At 41.6% G+C, this 19,567-nt stretch overlaps 1 protein-coding gene across 1 annotated transcript in view; it reads right to left on the reverse strand.

Annotated features, from left to right (window-relative positions):
- PROM1 (prominin 1) overlaps positions 1-19,567 on the reverse strand; it is a 330,624-nt gene that overhangs the window by 175,012 nt on the left and 136,045 nt on the right. Inside the window, exons 10-12 of the mRNA XM_030191212.1 lie at positions 13,684-13,843; positions 4,638-4,790; positions 2,178-2,301 (exon numbers count right to left, since the gene is read on the reverse strand). Of these exons, the coding sequence (XP_030047072.1) occupies positions 2,178-2,301; positions 4,638-4,790; positions 13,684-13,843 (437 nt within the window). The remainder of the gene's footprint in view (positions 1-2,177; positions 2,302-4,637; positions 4,791-13,683; positions 13,844-19,567) is intronic.

The raw sequence follows: 19,567 nt of genomic DNA on the forward strand, positions 1-19,567 counted from the left end.
ATGTCCATCTCAATAACAGAGTATGGACTTTTCCTTCAGGAACTTGTCCAAAACTTTTTCAAACCCAGATACGCTAACCACTGTTACCACATCCTCCGGCAACGAGTTCCAGAGCGTAACAATTCTTTGACTGAAAAAATATTTCCCCATATTTGTTTTAAAATTATTTCCAAGTAATTTCATTGAGTGTCCCCTGGTCTTTGTACTTTTTGAAAGAGTAAAAAAATCAATTCACTTTTACCCATTTTATACCACTCAGGATTTTGCAGACCTCAATCATATCCCTATTCAGCCATCTCTTTACCAAGCTTAAGAACCCTAACCTCTTTAAACTTTCCTCATATGGGAGGAATTCCATCCCCTTTATTATTTTGGTCACTTTTCTTTGAACCTTTTCTAATTATGCTATATCTTTTTTGAGATACGGCTACCAGAATTGAACACAATAATCAAGGTGAGGTTGCACCATGGAGCGATACAGAGGCATTATAATATTCTTGGACATATTTTGTATTCCTTCCCTAATAATTCCTAGAATTGTTTGCATTTTTGGCCGCCACCGCTACTGCACACTGGGCAGAAGATTTCAGCATATTATCTACAATAACACCTAGATCTTTTTCTTGAGTGCTTAATCCTAAGGTGGAACCTAGCATCAGCTAACTATGATTTGGATTCTTCTTCTCAATGTTCATCACATTGCATTTGTCCACATTAAATTTCATCTGCCATTTGGATGCCCAGTCTTGCAGTTTACTAAGGTCTTTCTGCAATTTTTCACAATCTGCATGTGTTTTGACAACTTTATATTTTCAGATGACAAAACTATTCAATCACCTAACTTGTCATTCATTTAACATAACAGCACTGGTCCCAGTACAGATCCCTGCTATAAAGTAAAAATGATTCATTTATGTAGATCAAAATTATCATGGCCATATGACAAAACACTCCACATAAAGCAGTAAATTCAGTAAATGGCGCCAACATACTGCTTAGAGTTTATTCTATAAATGGTGCTCAAAGTTAGGCACTGTTGATAGAATAGTGCTATGCACTGGGCACCACGACTACATTTAGGCGTGACCATTTACGCCAATGAAACCTTGGTGTAAATCCCCATGGCTAAATTAGGTGCTGATCCCCCTTTATTATATCAAGTAGCGCGCATATATTGTGGGAATACCTGATCTGCCAATGTCTCTGCCATTGCTGTCTTCCCTTTTAGGAGCCGTGCAGATCCAGGCACGTAAATATATATGCATAATTTTTAAATTAATGCCAATTAGCACTAATTGATTGTAAGCTCTCCATTATCAGTGTTAATTGGCTAATTATTAAATTAAACTGCATGTGCAAATCGGGTACGAACTCAAATTTGCATGAGCAATTTAAAGTGTCATTTACAGAATTAGGGGGAAAATAGTGTTTGTGGAAACCACCCCTGTAGGTAGAACAGGAGCGTCTCATCTGAAATGTGTACATTCACTGATCTAATGAAAGGCATCTTAAATATTTCAAACTACATTTGTAAAAGAAAACTATTGAACCCCAAAACCCCACAATTAAGCAAATTCCTGAAAAAAAGAAATTCAGTTTTAAGAGTAATACTGATACCAACAAAGATAAAATTACAGCAAAACTGTTATCAATAGAAATCAAACAAAATAAAACATGGAAAAGAAAATAAGATGATACCTTTTTTATTGGACATAACTGTTAAAACTTCAGTGTCATCATAGCAATGAGATACAGGTCTCCTGCTTGAATGGTATTTCTTTTTTCTTTTTAGTGGACATCAATCTTCTTGTGATATATCATAAGCCTGGGCAGAGTAATGTGACACCACCCAAGCAATTTGCTCTAATCTTTTGATAATCTGAATCACTATTTCTGAGTTCCATAAACTGGATTTTGGTTACATTTTTCATCCCTTGTTCTGAATTCCTTTTTCTTAGAATCATTCTTTAATATATATCTTTAGTATGCTATACAAAGTTACTACACAAATATTGTAATACATTTATTTTATTGCAGATTTGCATGATTAGGACCTTAGTAATAGTTTTCTATAATATGTAAAAACAATTTTTACTGAACAAGGTTCTTATATTCTTGCTTTTTCATCTAGATTTTTAAAAATTGATATTCATAATCAAAGAAATGCAAATTCTCACCTTAAATAAAGCTCTGTCCTCAAATGGTTCACAGATCAATTTTTCTATGTTTCCTCCGCCAATGAAAGTGACCACCACTATAATCATTAGTATCCATGAGAAAATGAAACTAAATCCAACACCACTGAAATTTTCAAACAAAATAGAAACATGTAAGAAAAAAAGATTTCGAATGCAAGGTTAAGGACCAAGAAAAGTGCTGGGGAAGGGTTGCTAGGTTTGATATGAGATGGATGGAGAAGGGAGGAAAAGAACATTACAATGCTTATGGCCAGCCAGCCAACTGGCCTTGTTGCTGCAACAGTAATCTTGGCACTTTAGGCAACCACCTAGTTTACCTTATGGGAGCGTCGGCTCTAAAAATGCTGAATTAAGAGGGGAGAGGAATATGCTCCATTGAATGTTCACCTGGTGACAACTATTGGATATAATAATTCCAGTTCAGCAAGTTTCAGAGGAATCTATCTTGTACCCCCAAAACAACTTGGGTTTGATTCATCCATTTTGAGCCTAGAAAGGAGACTATGGTGGTCTTTAGGATGGATAGCACTCACACTGTAAAATTCTGTCTTTCCAAGCAGAAAGGTGCCAATAAAGGAGGCTCTGCCTTACATTATGGACATTGTTGAAGGGTCAGAGGAAACATGGCCAACACACCTGTCACAAACATTCCCTCTAAGTTGCATAGAAGCTCACTGCCTTCATTCTTATCATGGGGGGGTCCTGTAATCTTGACATTTCAATCTCTTGGGAGTGCCACACAACCTGCTGATCCCATCTGATTCAAAATGAGAGACTGCAGCACCACCCCAATTGTGAGAAAGTAGGCAGTGGACTCTCATGCAGCTTAGGAGGACTATTGCTCTACACCAGAAAGTGCTTGTTACAGAAAAACTCAGTCTTCCAAATATGAAAATGCTCACAGATGAAGATGAACTTTTGATAGAGGGGCGATAAATAGAAGATTATCCTGCAATTATCTGAGCAACCATGAAGGTACAAACAAGAGATGATAGTAAATACAGGGCCAGGCAAGATGAACAAGCAACAAAATATAAATGGTTGGAAGTCACGAAAGGTGAAGTGATATCATAAGTTCCTGCATGATAGCCCTGTCTTCAACATGTTTACACAGTATGATCCATTTGCTTTAATATAAAGTTGTGGGTTAAGTTTTTTCTTAATTGAGTGATGTTGGTTTATCTCTCTTGGTCTAAACCTGTTTAATAATTTCAATATTAAGATTTTTATGCTGTACCTAAGTTGAAAATTGAAAATATAAGTTCTGAAATGATATCAGTTATGATGGACATGAGGCTGTGGAAATACCAGCATTTAAACACATATCACTCTTAACACGTAGTATAGACGTTTAGCAGGCTGTGTCCAAACTGGCACAGAATGTGCGTGCTAGATTTAGGCTTTGCAAAACCGTGTTCTTGCAGTTTGATTCACTTTAGGTCAAACTTTTGCTCAAGGAAAGGAGTACAGAACTGTAACATAACAATCTCCTCTGAGGTCCTTTTACTAAACTGCAGTAAAGATTTGCACCTATCAGACTGTAAGTACAACTGTTGGGGTGTTACTGCTCAGATATAAACTTTTACTGTGCAGCAAGTGCATTGACAGCTGCAGTAAGTGACCATGTGCTAACTGCGAAGTGCAATCAATGCTTATTCTCTACTCATAAACGTGAGGATATGCAGTTAGTTCATGGACTGGCACGCAGTGACATGTGCTAAGTTACTGTGCACTAATTCACATAAGTAAAAAGGGCCCCTTTGTTCAGTGTTTGAATACACTTAATTTAGTCAATACTTGCTTAACAAGCATACATTTTGTAGAAACTGCTTCAGAATTTTTCATTTTGTGCCTACTTGTGTGTGTTATTTTAATGCCTACAGGGGACCTTGAAATCATAAAATCTAACCTATAAATATATGATATATTTCCACCTCCTCATATACAACATACTGACAGATGAAAAATAACTTTTTTCTTTCTGAAGCCTAGAGGTTCTAAACACATAGTATTTGTTCTTTCATGCTTAAAATTTACTTTATAGTGTTACACTGATCTTGGCATTTTACCCATAATTTATTTGCAAAACATTTACTTTGGATATCTATTAGATAAAACACTGGCAAACATGCCATGTCATGCTCAGCTGAAATGTGGAATCACTTCCTACTAAAGATAAATTATCCCGACAATCTGAAAGAGATTCAAGAGAACACCCGTGCATGAGAAGAAATACCAGGCGCTTCCTGCACTGAACTATTAAATCTTGCTCGTGTATGTATGTGTGGACTTTCCAGTTCATCATTCTTTTGCTCTCAGTTCAAAGTCTATATGTATTGAAGCATAGCAGAAAAAAAGTCCTTTTTGAACAACATTTGCAGCTGACAACTGCTCAAGACTCCCACCATGCAAAATGGTCAGTACAGACTACAAACTCACATCATGAGGAAGTTGCCTGCAGTATTGGAGATGCAGCCTCTGGTTGTTGGTGAAGCATTTCTGTCATAGCCACAGGCTCCACACAGTAAGCCCAAATAATAGAAAATCAGGACAAGTACCACCATGCAGCAGAGGACCAAAAAACCAAGCCACCTAGCACCAATACAGACAACAGAATCAGTATAGATATCCTGATTTATATCATAAATACATATATTCCCTCAGATTCTATATAGCACGACTTAAGCTGCGAACGCAAATCCAGTTGTATTCTAGATTTGCATACGCAACTTAATTAGTTAACAAGCCAATCAGTGCCAATAATTCCCAATTAACAAGCAATTAGACACTAATTGGCATTAATTAGAATTTACACCCACAACTAAGTGTATTCTAAAATGTGATGCGCTTAAATTCTAAGTTGCATGGAATGGGTGGGTCGTGGGCATTTCTAAATCTATGCACGTTATTACAGAATACACCCGGTCCATGCCTAATTTAGGTGTCAGCATTTACACCAAGTTTTACTTGACGTAACTATCTGCGACTAAATTTGGTCGTGCGGATAGGCATTTGGCATATTCTAAAAACCACGTGGAAATTTAAGCTTATTCTATAAAGTACGGCTAAATTTTGGCATACAGTATAGAATAAGCATAGGCGTATTTCGTTTCAGCGCCAATTTGTTAGGTGCAATATATAGAATCTAGTCCATTATGATTAGTGTATGCACAGCAGCAAAGATACATTCATAACAGAGCAAAATTCTATTTCCAAGACTACACCAGAGAAACTGCCCATTAATTAAATATTGTTAGGCGGTCGTTACTTGTAAATAAAAATCATCAAACACATTCATAAAATTCACATTTTACACTGAATGATTTTACTTGCACAACATACTGGATAATCATAGCTATTTTGTATATTGAGGGCTATTTTAATTTGAAGTAGACAATCTTAACAATCTGAACAACTATCTTTCATAAGAGTAGCATTTTTAACAAAACTCAGCTGAATAACACATTTGTTATTGACTTACCATTTATCATATTCAATAAACTGAAAGTGGTCACAGGAGCTTTTAGCAAAAAATGACTGAGACTGGTAGCACTTTACAGACCAACTATGGAGGCATGAGCTCTGGTGGGCAAGAGTCCACTTTGTGAGATGCATGAAATGTTCAGAAACAAGTAAATTACATGAAGATACTGCCTCCGGTTACATGGAGGTGGAGTGGCTGAGTGGGATGAAAGTAGAAAGAAAAAAGTCCAAAGAAGGCACTGAAGTGCAGAGCAGGAGGTTGTAGAATAGTTGCGAACTCGGCTTTGAGGGCAAAGCTTCTGATAGTTATTTCTAATTGATGTTAATCCAGTCTCCACTGAATAGCACCCAATGACTTCTATTGTGGGAATTTCTGCATCACAATATATTTCAGATTCGGTGTTGTAGCCACATAGTGACATCTGATAATACTGCTCTAGAAATATAGTACAGTACAAGTGAGGTCTTATATACCGCTAATATCCCCTGTTTAGGGTTCAGTGTGGTTTACATGGAATAGGTTACATACAGAGTTTAGCAGCAGACAGCAGTTATAATGATAAAATTAGGTTGAAAGGTTTGGGAACAAATGAGTTTTTAGTGTTTTTCTGAAACTGAGGTAGTTGGATTCTGGTCTGATATCAATGGGTAGGACAGTTGCACAGCGAGGTTCCGATTACTGGGAAGAGCAACCCAAAGATTTTCTGGGTCTTGATACCTTTGTGAGGCTGGGAGAAGATAAACAGCTGGTTCCTCAGTCTCAGAGTGGGCCAGGCTTAGTAACAAGATATCGATCAAGAGCCTGAGATCATTCCGTAAAGGCTTTGGAAGATCAGGCAGGTGGTTTTAAAGCTAATACGGTCATTCACTGGTAGCCAATGTAGATTGGCTAGATATGGTGAGACACTGTTGTATTTATTCAGCCTGTAGATTAATCTTGCAGCGGTGTTCTGTATGATCTGCAGCTTCTTGCAAAGAGCAGATTTAACGCAGTAGTCAAGGTGAGGCACTATGAGCATCTGGACCAACAAAGAGAATGCTTTCTGGTTGAAAAAAGAGCGAACACTTCTGAGTCAACTGTGAGTGACTTGTCTAAACCTGAAGTAGTGAGCTGGTACTTGAACTCCTGGATTGCGGAACCATAAGATCTTGGTCTTGTGTGGGTTCAATTTGAATATAAGAGAGACCAATTTTGAATGGCATCCATTCCAGCTTTTATTAGTCGGGCTATGTTGCAGTTGGAGGGGTTTAATCGAAATGGACGTCCTCGTTTCGATTTGGACGTCCTCACAGAACGTCCCAATCCAGGGGCAGGGAAACCCGTATTTTTGAAACAAGATGGACAGCCATCTTTCGTTTCGATAATACGGTCAGGAGGACGTCCAAATCCTTAAATTTGGTCGTCCCTAGACTTGGTCATTTCTGATTTTGGGCGATAATCGAAACCAAGGACGTTCATCTCAGAAACGACCAAATGCAAGCCAGTATTTGTAGTGCACTGGTCCCCCTCACATGCCAGGACACCAACCAGGCACCCTAGAGGGCACTGCAGTGGACTTCATAAATTGCTCCCAGGTACATAGCTCCCTTACCTTGTGGGCTGAGCCCCCCAAACCCACTACCCACAACTGTACACCACTACCATAGTCCTTACGGGTGAAGGGGGGCACCTAGATAGGGGTACAGTGGGTTTTGGAGGGCTTGCTGTTTCCTCCACAAATGTAACAGGTGTGGGGGGGGGGTGGGCTGGGTCTGGCTGCCTGAAGTGCACTGCACCCACTAAAACTGCTCCAGGGCTGCATACTGCTGTGTTGGACCTAATTATGACATCTGAGGCTGGCAATCAATATTTTTAAAGATGTTTTTTTGAGGGTGGGAGGGGGTTAGTGAGCACCGGGAAAGTAAGGGGAGGTCATCTGGTCAGTTTGGGCACCTTTTTGTGCCTTGGTCATAAGAAAAGCACGATCAGGTAAAGTCCAAGTGTTCGTCAAGGACATCCTTGTTTCTTTTGATTACGGGTCGAGGACGTCCTAGTGTTAGGCACGCCCAAGTCCCGCCTTCGCCACGCCTCCGACACACCCCCTTGAACTTTGGCTGTCCCAGTGACGGAAAGCAGTTGGGGTCGTCCAAAATCGGCTTTCGATTATACTGATTTGGACAACCCTGTGAGAAGGATGCCCATCTTCCGATTTGTGTCGAAAGATGGGTGTCCTTCTCTTTCGGAAATGGGCCCACTGGGTTGAAGAATCGGTAGAAGGAGAAGGACATCATCTGCACAGTATAACAGAAGTTCGCCTAGCCCTAGGTTTAGTGTGCCCAAGGTTGACTTGAAGAAGTTGAATATGATTGGGGAGAGTGGGGAACCCTGAGGAACCCCACAATCTGGGAGCCAGTATTGGGAGAGAAGATGATTTAGTTTGACAGAGTAGCTTCTATGTGAGAGGAATTCCCTGAACCAATTGAGAACAGCCCCGGATATAATGATTTGATCTAGTCGCTCAAGAAAGGTTGTATGATCGACTGCATTGAAGGCTGCTGAAATGTCAAACTGAAGTAGAATCACCCAACACTGGGCCAGGGCTAACTCTCCCCCGCTGGCGCTGCCGGCGTTCGTGCTTCAAAATGGCCGCCGAGACTTACAGGGCGGCCTCCAAGAAGTCTTACGAGGCCGCCTCTGGAAGTCTCGGCGGCCATTTTTAAAGCACGAACGCCAGCAGCGCTAGCGGGGGAGAGTTAGCGCTGACAGCTGAGCTCCGAGGTCGGTAACGTGAGGGACGGGACCGGATCCAGAGGGAGGGGGAGGAGCAGGCTCGCTGCGGCTGGGGAGGCTTAGCCTCCCCAAGCCTTCGATACCGGGCGCCTATGACAACAAACACACCAAACTCTAAGGCTCTGATGATCTGAAGCCCCACACTGTTCCAAACAGTGCTCTAAAATTAGCGCCGGAACAGCACAAGGCAATAATGCCCCCATGATCAGAGCTAATAGAATGCAAATTTAGGCACGCTATTAGCTCTGATCATAGGGAAGTGAGGGATGATTGTCCTCCTGCACTTGTTTGACAGGTCCGGACTATCAAACGCCCAGACCTGTCAAACGCAGACCCCCAGAATCACTCAGCCCTGGTGGCCTAGTGCTCCCCCCAGACAGCAACATGGAGGAAGGGGGACTGGATCTCCAGCCCCCCAGGCCCTTGTGTTGGGGAGGTCAGGGGGACTAGAGGCCCACAGGACCGCCAGCCCCCATGTTGCTGTCTGAGTGGGGGCTTGGGAGGCCACTAGACAACTAGAACTGAAGCAACAGCAGGGGTCTGGGGGTCCAATGGACCCTCAGGCCATGCTGGCAGCCTGGGCTGACAGTGGCAGCTCGGACTGCCTGATTGACTGGGGCGGGGCGGATGAGGAGGGGTCTACAGCCTTAACCCTAATGCCAACTCTGAGCTGGCACAGGGTTAAGGTGCTATACTGCCCCTATGATAGGGGCGGAATAAAATGAGGGCCCATTTAAATCTAATTTAAATAAGCTCTGTGGTTTTGAGGAGTGCGGGCGCTGTTTACCCGAAGATCACAGGTGTGAAGGTGGCCTTTAGCGCCCGCATTTACCTTTGATAATCAGGCTACCAGTGAAATACCTAGGAAGACCCCCCCCCCCCCACCCATGCACCCCTACCATCACCTCCTGCTCAGCAAAATTTGATGGGAACCTTGCACTGGCCCTTTCAGTGATTTGAAATGTGAAACAAGGAGTGAAAAAAATTGTCAAGTATGCTTTTAATGGAATATCCTGTATTTTATTTCAGAAATAAACTTTCCAATTTGGTATTTATGGCTCTTTATGATGTAACAGGATGGTACAAAGTATGCTGACATGTAGCAGCTAATATTACAGTTGCAGATTAGAGAAATAAGTTGTTTTACATCTAGGTTTTATGCCAGTGCACAATAGGGACACATTTATACACTTATTACACTAGAATAAGCAGTGTTGGAACAAGGTATTTCGGCTCCTTAGGGCATTCAGCTGAAAACATGCCCTCTGACCACTGCTCTGAGCTTCCTCCCTTGCACACCAACACCAGAACTGCTTTTAAACCATATGACACCTGGGCCAAAGTCCCAGCCATTCCACCTAGCCTGGACAATAAGCACTACACCCACTATTGTGTACTAGGAGGAAGCAATGCAAAAGGTTCATGGTCTGTAGGCTCATTTAGCTTTAGAATCCATGTGCTCTCCTTTTCCTGTCTACCATCAAGAAGGATGTGAGGCACAGATCTCATAGTCTGGAAGCTGTCATGAATTTGAATACATTTAGAATAAGCAGTACTCAGGTAAAAGCAGTAAACATGGGGTCAGCACCAGAAGGAAAGGTGGCCTCTTTTTAGCGGGGCGGGGGGGCAATTTTTACCTTTCCAAGGTCTATATCCAGACTCCAGTATCAAGAAGTTTGTGTAGTCCCACATATACAATCCCAGACCAAGCCACACACACAGCCTCCAGCTCCTGCCACAAATATACACTTTTCTGATTACATATATAGGCAATTCTGTGAAGGTCTAGAAGAGTTAGGCACCTAATTTACATGGATTGTGAAACTATTCTATAAAGCAATTATGCACATAATTTCTATTAAGGAATACTAGTGTACTTTGGCATTAATGCGCCTACATTTAAGCATACCCACTTACACCAGCTCTATGTCAGTATTCTGTAATTTATATGCCCATGCTCCACCCATGCTTCTCCTTCTGAATTTACGTTTGCATTTATGCTGCTTTAACACAGTAAGTGATGGCAAATAAAGACCTGAACGGTCCATCCAGTCTGCCCAACAGTCACATTCATGAATGTGCAATTATGTACTTGATCATGGTCTTTCTTTGGCATTTCTGGGACATAGATTGAAGAAGTCAGCCCGGCTCTGTCCTTACATTCCAACTACTAGAGTTGCCATCAAAGTCCACTCCAGCCTATCCGAATCTGTCACTGTTATTTGCAGGACACAGGTAGTAAAAGTCTCTCCGGCACTGTCCTCACATTCCAAATTACTGGAGTCTCTGTCGAAGCCCTCTCCAGCCCATCCTAAACTGGATTTCGATATGAAGGACATAGACCATACAAGCCAGCCTAGCAGCGACCTTAGTTTTTACAGCCAGAGTTGCCATCCAAGCACCACTTGACATGCAAACACATATACAACCCTTTAAGTTTTGTTTTTTATACCATTCATTTCTAATTAGATATCCTTTGTGTTTATCCCACACCTTTTTGAATTCCGCCACAGTTTTTTTTTTTCTCCACCACCTCCGTCGGGAGGGCATTCCAGGCATCAACCACCCTCTCTGTAAAAAATAATTTTCTAACATTACTCTTGAGTCTACCACGCTGCAACCTCAATTCATGTTCTCTAGTTTTACCATTTTCCCTTCTCTGGAAAATGTGTTTCTGTATTAATACATTTCAAGTATTTAAACATCTATCATCTCTCCCCTGTACCTCCTCTCCTCTAGGGTACACATATTCAGGTCTTCCAGTCTCTTCTCATATGTCTTTTGACCCAAGTCCCATACCATTTTTGTTGCCTTCCTCTGGACTGATTAAGTCTTCTTACATCTTTAGCAAGATACGGAACACAATACTCCAAGTGGGGCCTCACCAGTGACTTGTACAGGCATCAACACCTCCTTTCTTCTGCTGGTTACACCTCCCTCTATACAGCCTAACATCCTTCTGGCTACGGCCACCACCTTGTCACACTGTTTCATCACCTTCAGATCCTCACATACTATCACCCCAAGGTCCCTCTCCCTGTCTGTGCGTTATCAGCCTCTTACCACCTAACACATACGGCTCCCTTGGATTTCTACTCCCTAAGCAGTGGCATAGCTACGTGGGGCCTGGGGGGGCCTGAGCCCCCGTAGATTTGGCCCTGGACCCCCCTGACGACGACCCGCCCGACTCCCCCTCCCGCCGCCAACTGCCTTTGCTGGCGGGGGAACCCAACCCCCGCCAGCTGAGGTCCTCCTCTTCTCGCAAAAGGCTTCCTTCTGTTTCTGACGTCCTGCACGTACAACGTCAGAAACAGAAGGAAGCCTTTTGCGAGGAGGACCTCGGCTGGTGGGGGTTGGGGTCCCCCGCCAGCAAAGGTAGGCGAAGGTGTGTTGGAAGCGGGGGGGGGGGGGGGGGGGGGGGGGGGGCAAAGTCGGCAATGGGGAGGGGGGGGTCGGCGGAGCTGGGGGGGGCTAAAATGTGCCCCCTCAACTCAGGCTCTGGACCCCCCCCTCACGCTGAAGTCTGGCTACGCCCCTGTCCCTAAGTCACTCTGCACTTCTTTGCATTGAAATTTAATTGATAACCATTAGACCATTCTTCTAACTTTTGCAGATCCTTTTTCATGTTTTCCACTCCCTCTGGGGTGTTCACTCTGTTACAAATCTTGGTATCATCTGCAAAAAGGCAATCCTTACCTTCTAACTCTTCAGTAATGTTGCTCAATATACGTAACAGAATCAGCCGCAGCATCGGTCCTTGAGGCACACCACTACTCACCTTTCCTTCCTCCGAGACCCTCTGGCGTCTATCTGTCAACCAGTTCCTAATCTAGTTCACCAGTTTGGGTCCTAACTTCAGTCTGTCAAGTTTATTCAAGGGCCTCCTATTAGGAACAGTGTCAAATGCTTTCATGACATCTAAGTAGATTACATCTAGTGCACATCCTCGATCCAATTCTCTGGTCACCCAAAGAATTAAATCAGATTCGTTTGGCAAGATTTACCTTTGGTAAAACCATGTTGACTAGGATCTTGTAACCTATTGAATTCCTGTCAACTCATTATCCTTTCCTTTAGCATTGCTTCCATTACTTTTCCAATAACCGATAACTGAAGTGAGGTTTACAGGCCTGCAGTTTCCAGCTTTTTATCAGCACTTTTGTGAAGAGGGTCCACATTCGCTCTTTTCCAATCCCACAAAACCTCTCCCGTCGCCAAGGATTTATTAAACAAATCTTTAAGAGAACCCGCCAGAATCTCTCTGAGCTCCTTCAATATCCTGGGATGGATCCTGTCCAAACCCATGGCTTTGTCCACCTTCAGATTTTCAAGTTGTTCATAAACATTTTCTTCTGTGTGCACACCAAGAACGTACATGCATAACTGTAACAGTTATAGGTGTAAGTGCTAGTATTCTACAACTTACATAACCGATTGGCACCTAAATATAGTCACAACCTGTTAAAGAAATTAGGGGGACGGGAGAAATTCTATAACCGAGTGTCACAACTGAGGCACCTATTTTACATAGGCGGCTGCACATAGAGAAGGTACCTTCTTTCCAAAACCACCTTCTTCAGGTCAGGACACCATACTGGTGATATGGTACCCTGTCCTAATCTGAAGGAGGTTTTGACTTCTGAACACTAAACAAAAATGTATTAAAATTAGTCCAGTAAAAATTTAGCACCTTATTTTCCATTTTTTACACTACTTTATCCTAAATTAAAAATAACATTATTTTTTCTATCTTTGTTGTCTAGCCATTTACTTTTTCTAATAGTATTGTTTCCAGTCTCTGGATTCTGCTTTCCTCCATCTTCTCTTAACTCTCTGACCAGGATATCCTGTCCATTTGTCAATTTTATCTCTTCTCTTTTTCCTTTTAGCTTCTTTCAATTTATTTTTCTGACCTTCTAGTCAGATTTAGTTCATTTTTACTACACAGTATTTAATTTCCCTGTTTTTACTCTGTCTGCCTAAAGTTTTGCATCTCTTTCCTTCACCCTGGCTCTCCCATTCCTCTAATTCCCTAGTCTTTTACTAACGCTATCCTCTTCCCCCTTCCATTTCCCCTCTTTCATACAGCATCTTCCCTCTCTTTCTCTTCCTTCCATCCAGTGTCTCCTCCTTTCCCATATCTGATGTTTAAAATACTCATCACTGCCACTGAATATTATCCTCTTAATTTCCACTACAATATCTTCTTAAATACATAAGTGCTATACCCACCTATAGAAATCATACTGTTCCATCACAGGGAAGTAATTTCGGATATACGTTTCACTTTGAGAAAGATGCACTGTTAAATTGGATAGTAGATAACGAAAAGGAATCACTTTAGAAAAGCTGGTGATATTTGAACCAATGGATTCAAAAACATTGTTGATATCTATGAATAAACACAATAATTATATAAGTTTAGAGAACTAGTAGTATATATTTCCATAGACAGGAAAAACACATTAAAAATATTTCAGACTATATGCTATGAGGTGAAGTATGAAAAATACAAATAAAACAGAATGTACATCACATAGTAAATTTGTGACATTTCAACACAACACAACACAAATGTGCTTTAACATGCACACACCATTGTGACACTGTTTTATCTTTATGGTGATGAACATTTCTGAATGTAAAGCCAGAGTTTTCTTTTTCTGTATATCAGATATTGGGTGCACTGCCCAAGCTTGAAAACTATTTTACACTGGTGGTGTGTGGACTTCCCTTAACAGAGCAGTATATGTAGTTGGTACCCAGAAGGTGCAGGTCTGTTCTTGTGAGCTACTACAGTATAATGAAGATATTTTATTTCAAAATGTATCCATAATTATTCTAATAAATAGACTTTTTAATGGACTAAGGTATCTTTACATGACTATAGGAGGTATCTTCCATCTAAGTAGGGAAGGGAAGGGAAATGGGACTTGATATACTGCTTTTCTGAGGTTTTTGCAACTACATTCAAAGCGGTTTACATATATTCAGGTACTTATTTTGTACCAGGGGCAATGGAGGGTTAAGTGACTTGCCCAGAGTCACAAGGAGCTGCAGTGGGAATTGAACTCAGTTCCCCAGGATCAAAGTCCACTGCACTAACCAGTAATATGGCAAAACAAATATTTTCTTTTAGCGCTCACGACAAAAAAAATATTAAATTATATTTAGAATCCTAGTAAAACCTATAGTAGTTTGTAAAATTAACTAAAATGCCTAAAACTGAAAGTCTACATTTGGAGTGAAATCCAGAGCAAACAAAGTCATCTATGCTGTAAGTGAAGAATTCATTTTCCGTTGACAAGCAAGATTGAGTCAGATACATAAGTAGTTAACATCAACCAACAGCACCAGTATGAACTGCTGTCCCAGAGCTCAAAACAGTGTGTAAAGTTCTGGGACTGCACATCCCTTCCCACACACAGCAATCTCATCTATTTAGTTTTCATCTTCTGCTCTGCCAAATGTGTGACCAAGCTCTCCCAACAAAATTATTCATATGTAGTTTTTATTAGTTTTCTTCAGTATGAAATCAAAGTTCTTTGAAATTTAACATTTCTTTGGAAACCTTAACTTCCTGCCTGCAGTGTTCACTTTGTTTTGTCCTATCTCTGTGCAGGAAACTTTACTTAAAGAATCTAAACCTTCTCCGTTTTGGCTGTCGGGGAGCCAGTCATTAGCTGGACAACTGTATGCTCTTTATGGTTATAGAATCTTAGCAACAGAGTAGAAGATGGCAGATAAAGACCTCCATGGTCCATCCAGTCTTCCCAACATGATACACTCATAACATGTGTTGCCAACATATAGTCTTGATCTTATTTATTTATTTATTGGAATTTATTAACTGCCTTTATGAAGAGATTCACCCAAAGCAGTGTATACAATTTTGTTAACAATATAACAATAGTAAAATGACCAAGATCAAATACAATAAATGAGGTAAACTTGAAAACAGTAAACTGAAACCTAATAATAGAACTACCATGAAACAGTATCAAAAATATACACATTTAACAGCACTGGAATTCAAATACCAGAGATGTAATACAATGTTAGCATAATACTAATGGTACACCTAATAAGCATGCATTAGAAAATTCAACTAACAGATATGATGCTAAAGATTTTCTACAATATGGCTTACCATATAGCTGAGAGACCAAGAATAAATATATGATGGGAACAAGATGCGTGGTACAGTCTGTTGGGATAATTTGATGGTTAGCTAAACTCAAAGCAAGTTCTTTGTATAGTTAAGCAAGAGATAAGGAACTGATCTAAATTATAGTACGTGTAGCAAGCTTGTCCAGGTGTAGAAGGAGTGTATAGCCAGTCACCCAATGTATTAAAGGCTTGGGAGAAAAGACAGGCTTTCACCTGCTTCCTGAAGTAGAGATAGTCATGAATTATATGTAGCACCTCTGGGAGTAAATTACAGAATGTGGGGGCTATTCCTGAGAAGACTCGCTGGCGGGTATCACACTGTATAGTTTCTTTTGACGAGGGTACAGATAGTGATGATCCTTGAGAGGATCTTTAAGTACTCTGACCCATTTTGTCTGAGGACCTTTAAAATCAGACATAGAGTTTTCAATTTAGCCCTGTAAACATACTGGTAGCCAGTATAGCTTTTGCAGGAAGGGTGTAATGTGGTCACGCTACTTGCAGCCTTCTATCAGTCGTGCTGCAACATTCTGAACTAGTTGGAGCTGATACAAACTCTTTTTGGTTTGGTCAGTGTACAGGGCATAACAGTAGTAGGCGGATAGATCGATCAGATACGGCTTCCGATCAGATACCGCATACAGTTCAAGCTTCTCCTTCTCACCTACAAATGCACTCAGTCTGCAGCTCCTCACTACCTCTCTACCCTCATCTCCCCTTACGTTCCCGCCCGAAACCTCCGCTCACAGGACAAATCCCTCCTCTCAGTACCCTTCTCCACCACCGCCAGCTCCAGGCTCCGCCCATTCTGCCTCGCCTCACCCTATGCGTGGAATAAACTTCCTGAGCCCTTACGCCAAGCCCCTTCCCTACCCATCTTCAAATCCTTGCTCAAAACCCACCTCTTCAATGTTGCTTTCGGCACCTAACCTTTACACCTTTCAGGAAATCTAGACTGCCCCTACTTGACTGACTGTGCATTTGTCCTTTAGATTGTAAGCTCTTTGAGCAGGGACTGTCCTATGTTAAATTGTACAGCGCTGCGTAACTCTAGTAGCGCTTTAGAAATGTTAAATAGTAGTAGTCTAGTAATGATGTTATCATGGCATAGACCACTGTGATCAGACTTGTCTTTTCAATACATGGAAAGAGATTTTATAGCTAGCAGTATCCCAAGATTACTGACCTGTGATTTTAGGGGGAGTTTATACTTCCCAAAAAGTATTTTGAAGTCGGGTATTTGTACACTTGTGTTTGGTACCCAAAGATTCTCTTTTTTTATTTGGGTTCAGGCAAAGTTTGCTGTTTGCCCATTTCTGAGTTGCGGTTAGGCAGTCAGTTTACTTAGAGCTGTGGGTAGATCTCGTTCAATGGGTATGAGTAGTTGCACATCATCAGCATAAATGTAGAATTTTGTGTCCATTGACTGAAGCAGCTCAGCCAGAGGCTTGAGGTAGATCCTATATAATAATTCTCACCTCCAACGTTCGGTCTCTGCCTGGGACCATGGCTCCGTAGTCTGATTCCGGCAGTAGATCAGTGACGTCATCCGCATCACACAGCCGCTTCTATCGCTTCTGTTTCTGCTGTTCGTGTGCTCCCGCCCTCACGAACAGCTGAAACAGAAGAGAAAGAAGAGGCTGTGTGAAGCTGCATCCCTACAGTGCACGAGGTAAAAACATGCAGGAGGTGGGGAGGGAGGTCCTGAAACGACAGGGGAGGGAAGGGGGGGGAGTCATGAACGACAGGGGAGGGAAGTGGGGGGGAGGGGGTCCTTTCGCTTCTGTTTCGGCTGTTTGTGTGGTCTCAAGCCAGATTGACATGGGTCTAGCCTTTCAATTAGCCAGTCGTTGAGTTGACTGCAGACTATAAATTTTGCCAGGAAAGGAATGCTAGAGACTGGTCAGTAGTTTTCAAGTTTGTCCTGATCCACAGGTGCACCACAGCTCTTTTAATGTTGTTGGCAGCTGCCCTTCCATAACATATGAAAATATTTTAAAAATAATTTTTTGTTTCAAATCCTCATATGAAAGTTAACTAAAATTACAAAAGATTTACCATAAAAGTTTTTCAAAAAACATCTTTAACACATTCTTAGCAATTATACTAAAACATCACAGATTAAACAATCAAATGTATTTTGATTGTTTAATAATTATTTTTAAAATATTTTCATAAATTATGTAAATGTATAATTTTTTTATATATGTTTTTGTAAATGTTTTTTTATATGTTTGTAATTTTTTAGACCCCTGAGGAAGGCTGCTATAGCCGAAACATGGGGCCGTGTTGGGTCCAAATAAAATTTTCATTAGAGCATCTTATCCTGGTGTGGTGACTGATCACTTGAAATTGGTTCCTTTCCACCCTCTTACTGATGAGTAGTTGCACATCATCAGCATAAATGTAGAATTTTGTGTCCATTTGAAGCAGTTCAGCCAGAGGCTTGAGGTAGATATTAAATAAAATGAAAGACAGGATGGATCCCTGTGGCACCCCACAGTTCAGTGCTCAAGGTAATGATGCGCCATTGCTGCCTTACAGATTTGAACAGTGCTTTTTTTGTAGAAAAAAAGGTGCCGGTACTCATTATGGGCGGGGTCACCACATATGGCCCCACCCCTATGATAGCCACACCCACATTAACCACACCCCCTATACCAGCCATGGCGCATATAAACAGACATCATTGAAAATATTATAGTACTATAGGAGAAAAAAATAACGTGATTTTTTTCATGATAAATAATCTCTGTAAGCTCTTACAGCTCCAGTATACCCAGTGCAAAATAAGACAGCCAATGTAAATTCTCAAATTGGACATATTACAAACACTAAAATGAAAATAAAATGATTTTTTTCTACCTTTGTTGTCTGGTGACTGTTTTTCTTTCCATATTGGTCCCAGTCTGTGATTCTGCTTTCTTTTCTTTTCGCTTAACTCTTCTGTGCCATTTGTCATTTTTGTCTCCTTTTTCTTTGCTTTCTTCAATATTTTTCAGGCTCTCTCTCTGTCCAGATTTAATTCATTCTTACTATCCATTCTTTAATTTCCTTCATCTACCTGTGGCTTTTCATCTTTTCCTCACCCTTGTTCTCCCCATGCCCCTTCCTCTTATTCTCCAGTCTTTCTCTATTCCCCTTTTCCATCCAGCAGCTCTGCTTTCTCTCCCCATCCTTCCAGTGTCTCCCCTATTTCTTTCTGCATTCTTCCATCCAGCATCTTCCCTCTCTCTCTCCCCATCCTTCCATCTGTTTTCCCCCTCTCTCTCCCCCCATCCTTCCATCTGTTTTCCCTCTCTCTTTCCCCAATCCTTCCATCTGTTTTTCCCTCTCACCCCAATCCTTCCATCTGTTTTTCCCTCTCTCTCCCCATCCTTCCATCTGTTTTTCCCTCTCTCTCCCCATCCTTCCATCTGTTTTCCCCTCTCTCCCCAATCCTTCCCTCTGTTGTTTTCCCTTTCTCTCTCTCCCCAATCCTTCCCTGTTTTCCCTCTCTCTCTATCCCCATCCTTCCATCTGTTTTCCCCTCTCTCCCCAATCCTTCCATCTGTTTTTCCCTCTCTCTCCCCATCCTTCCATCTGTTTTTCCCTCTCTCTCCCCCAATCCTTCCCTCTGTTGGTTTCCCTCTCTCTCCCCCCAATCCTTCCCTCTGTTGTTTTCCCTCTTTCACTCTCTCCCCAATCCTTCCCTCTGTTGGTTTCCCTCTTTCTCTCTCTCCCCAATTCTTCCCTCTGTTGTTTTCCCTCTCTCTCCCCAATCCTTCCCTCTGTTGGTTTCCCTCTTTCTCTCTCTCCCCAATCCTTCCCTCTGTTGGTTTCCCTCTCTCTCCCCAATCCTTCCCTCTGTTGGTTTCCCTCTCTCTCTCCCCCAATCCTTCCCTCTGTTGTTTTCCCTCTTTCTCTCTCTCCCCAATCCTTCCCTCTGTTGTTTTCCCTCTTTCTC

The sequence above is a fragment of the Microcaecilia unicolor genome, chromosome 2 (genome assembly GCF_901765095.1).
Source record: "Microcaecilia unicolor chromosome 2, aMicUni1.1, whole genome shotgun sequence".
Taxonomy (NCBI): Eukaryota; Metazoa; Chordata; class Amphibia; order Gymnophiona; family Siphonopidae; genus Microcaecilia; species Microcaecilia unicolor.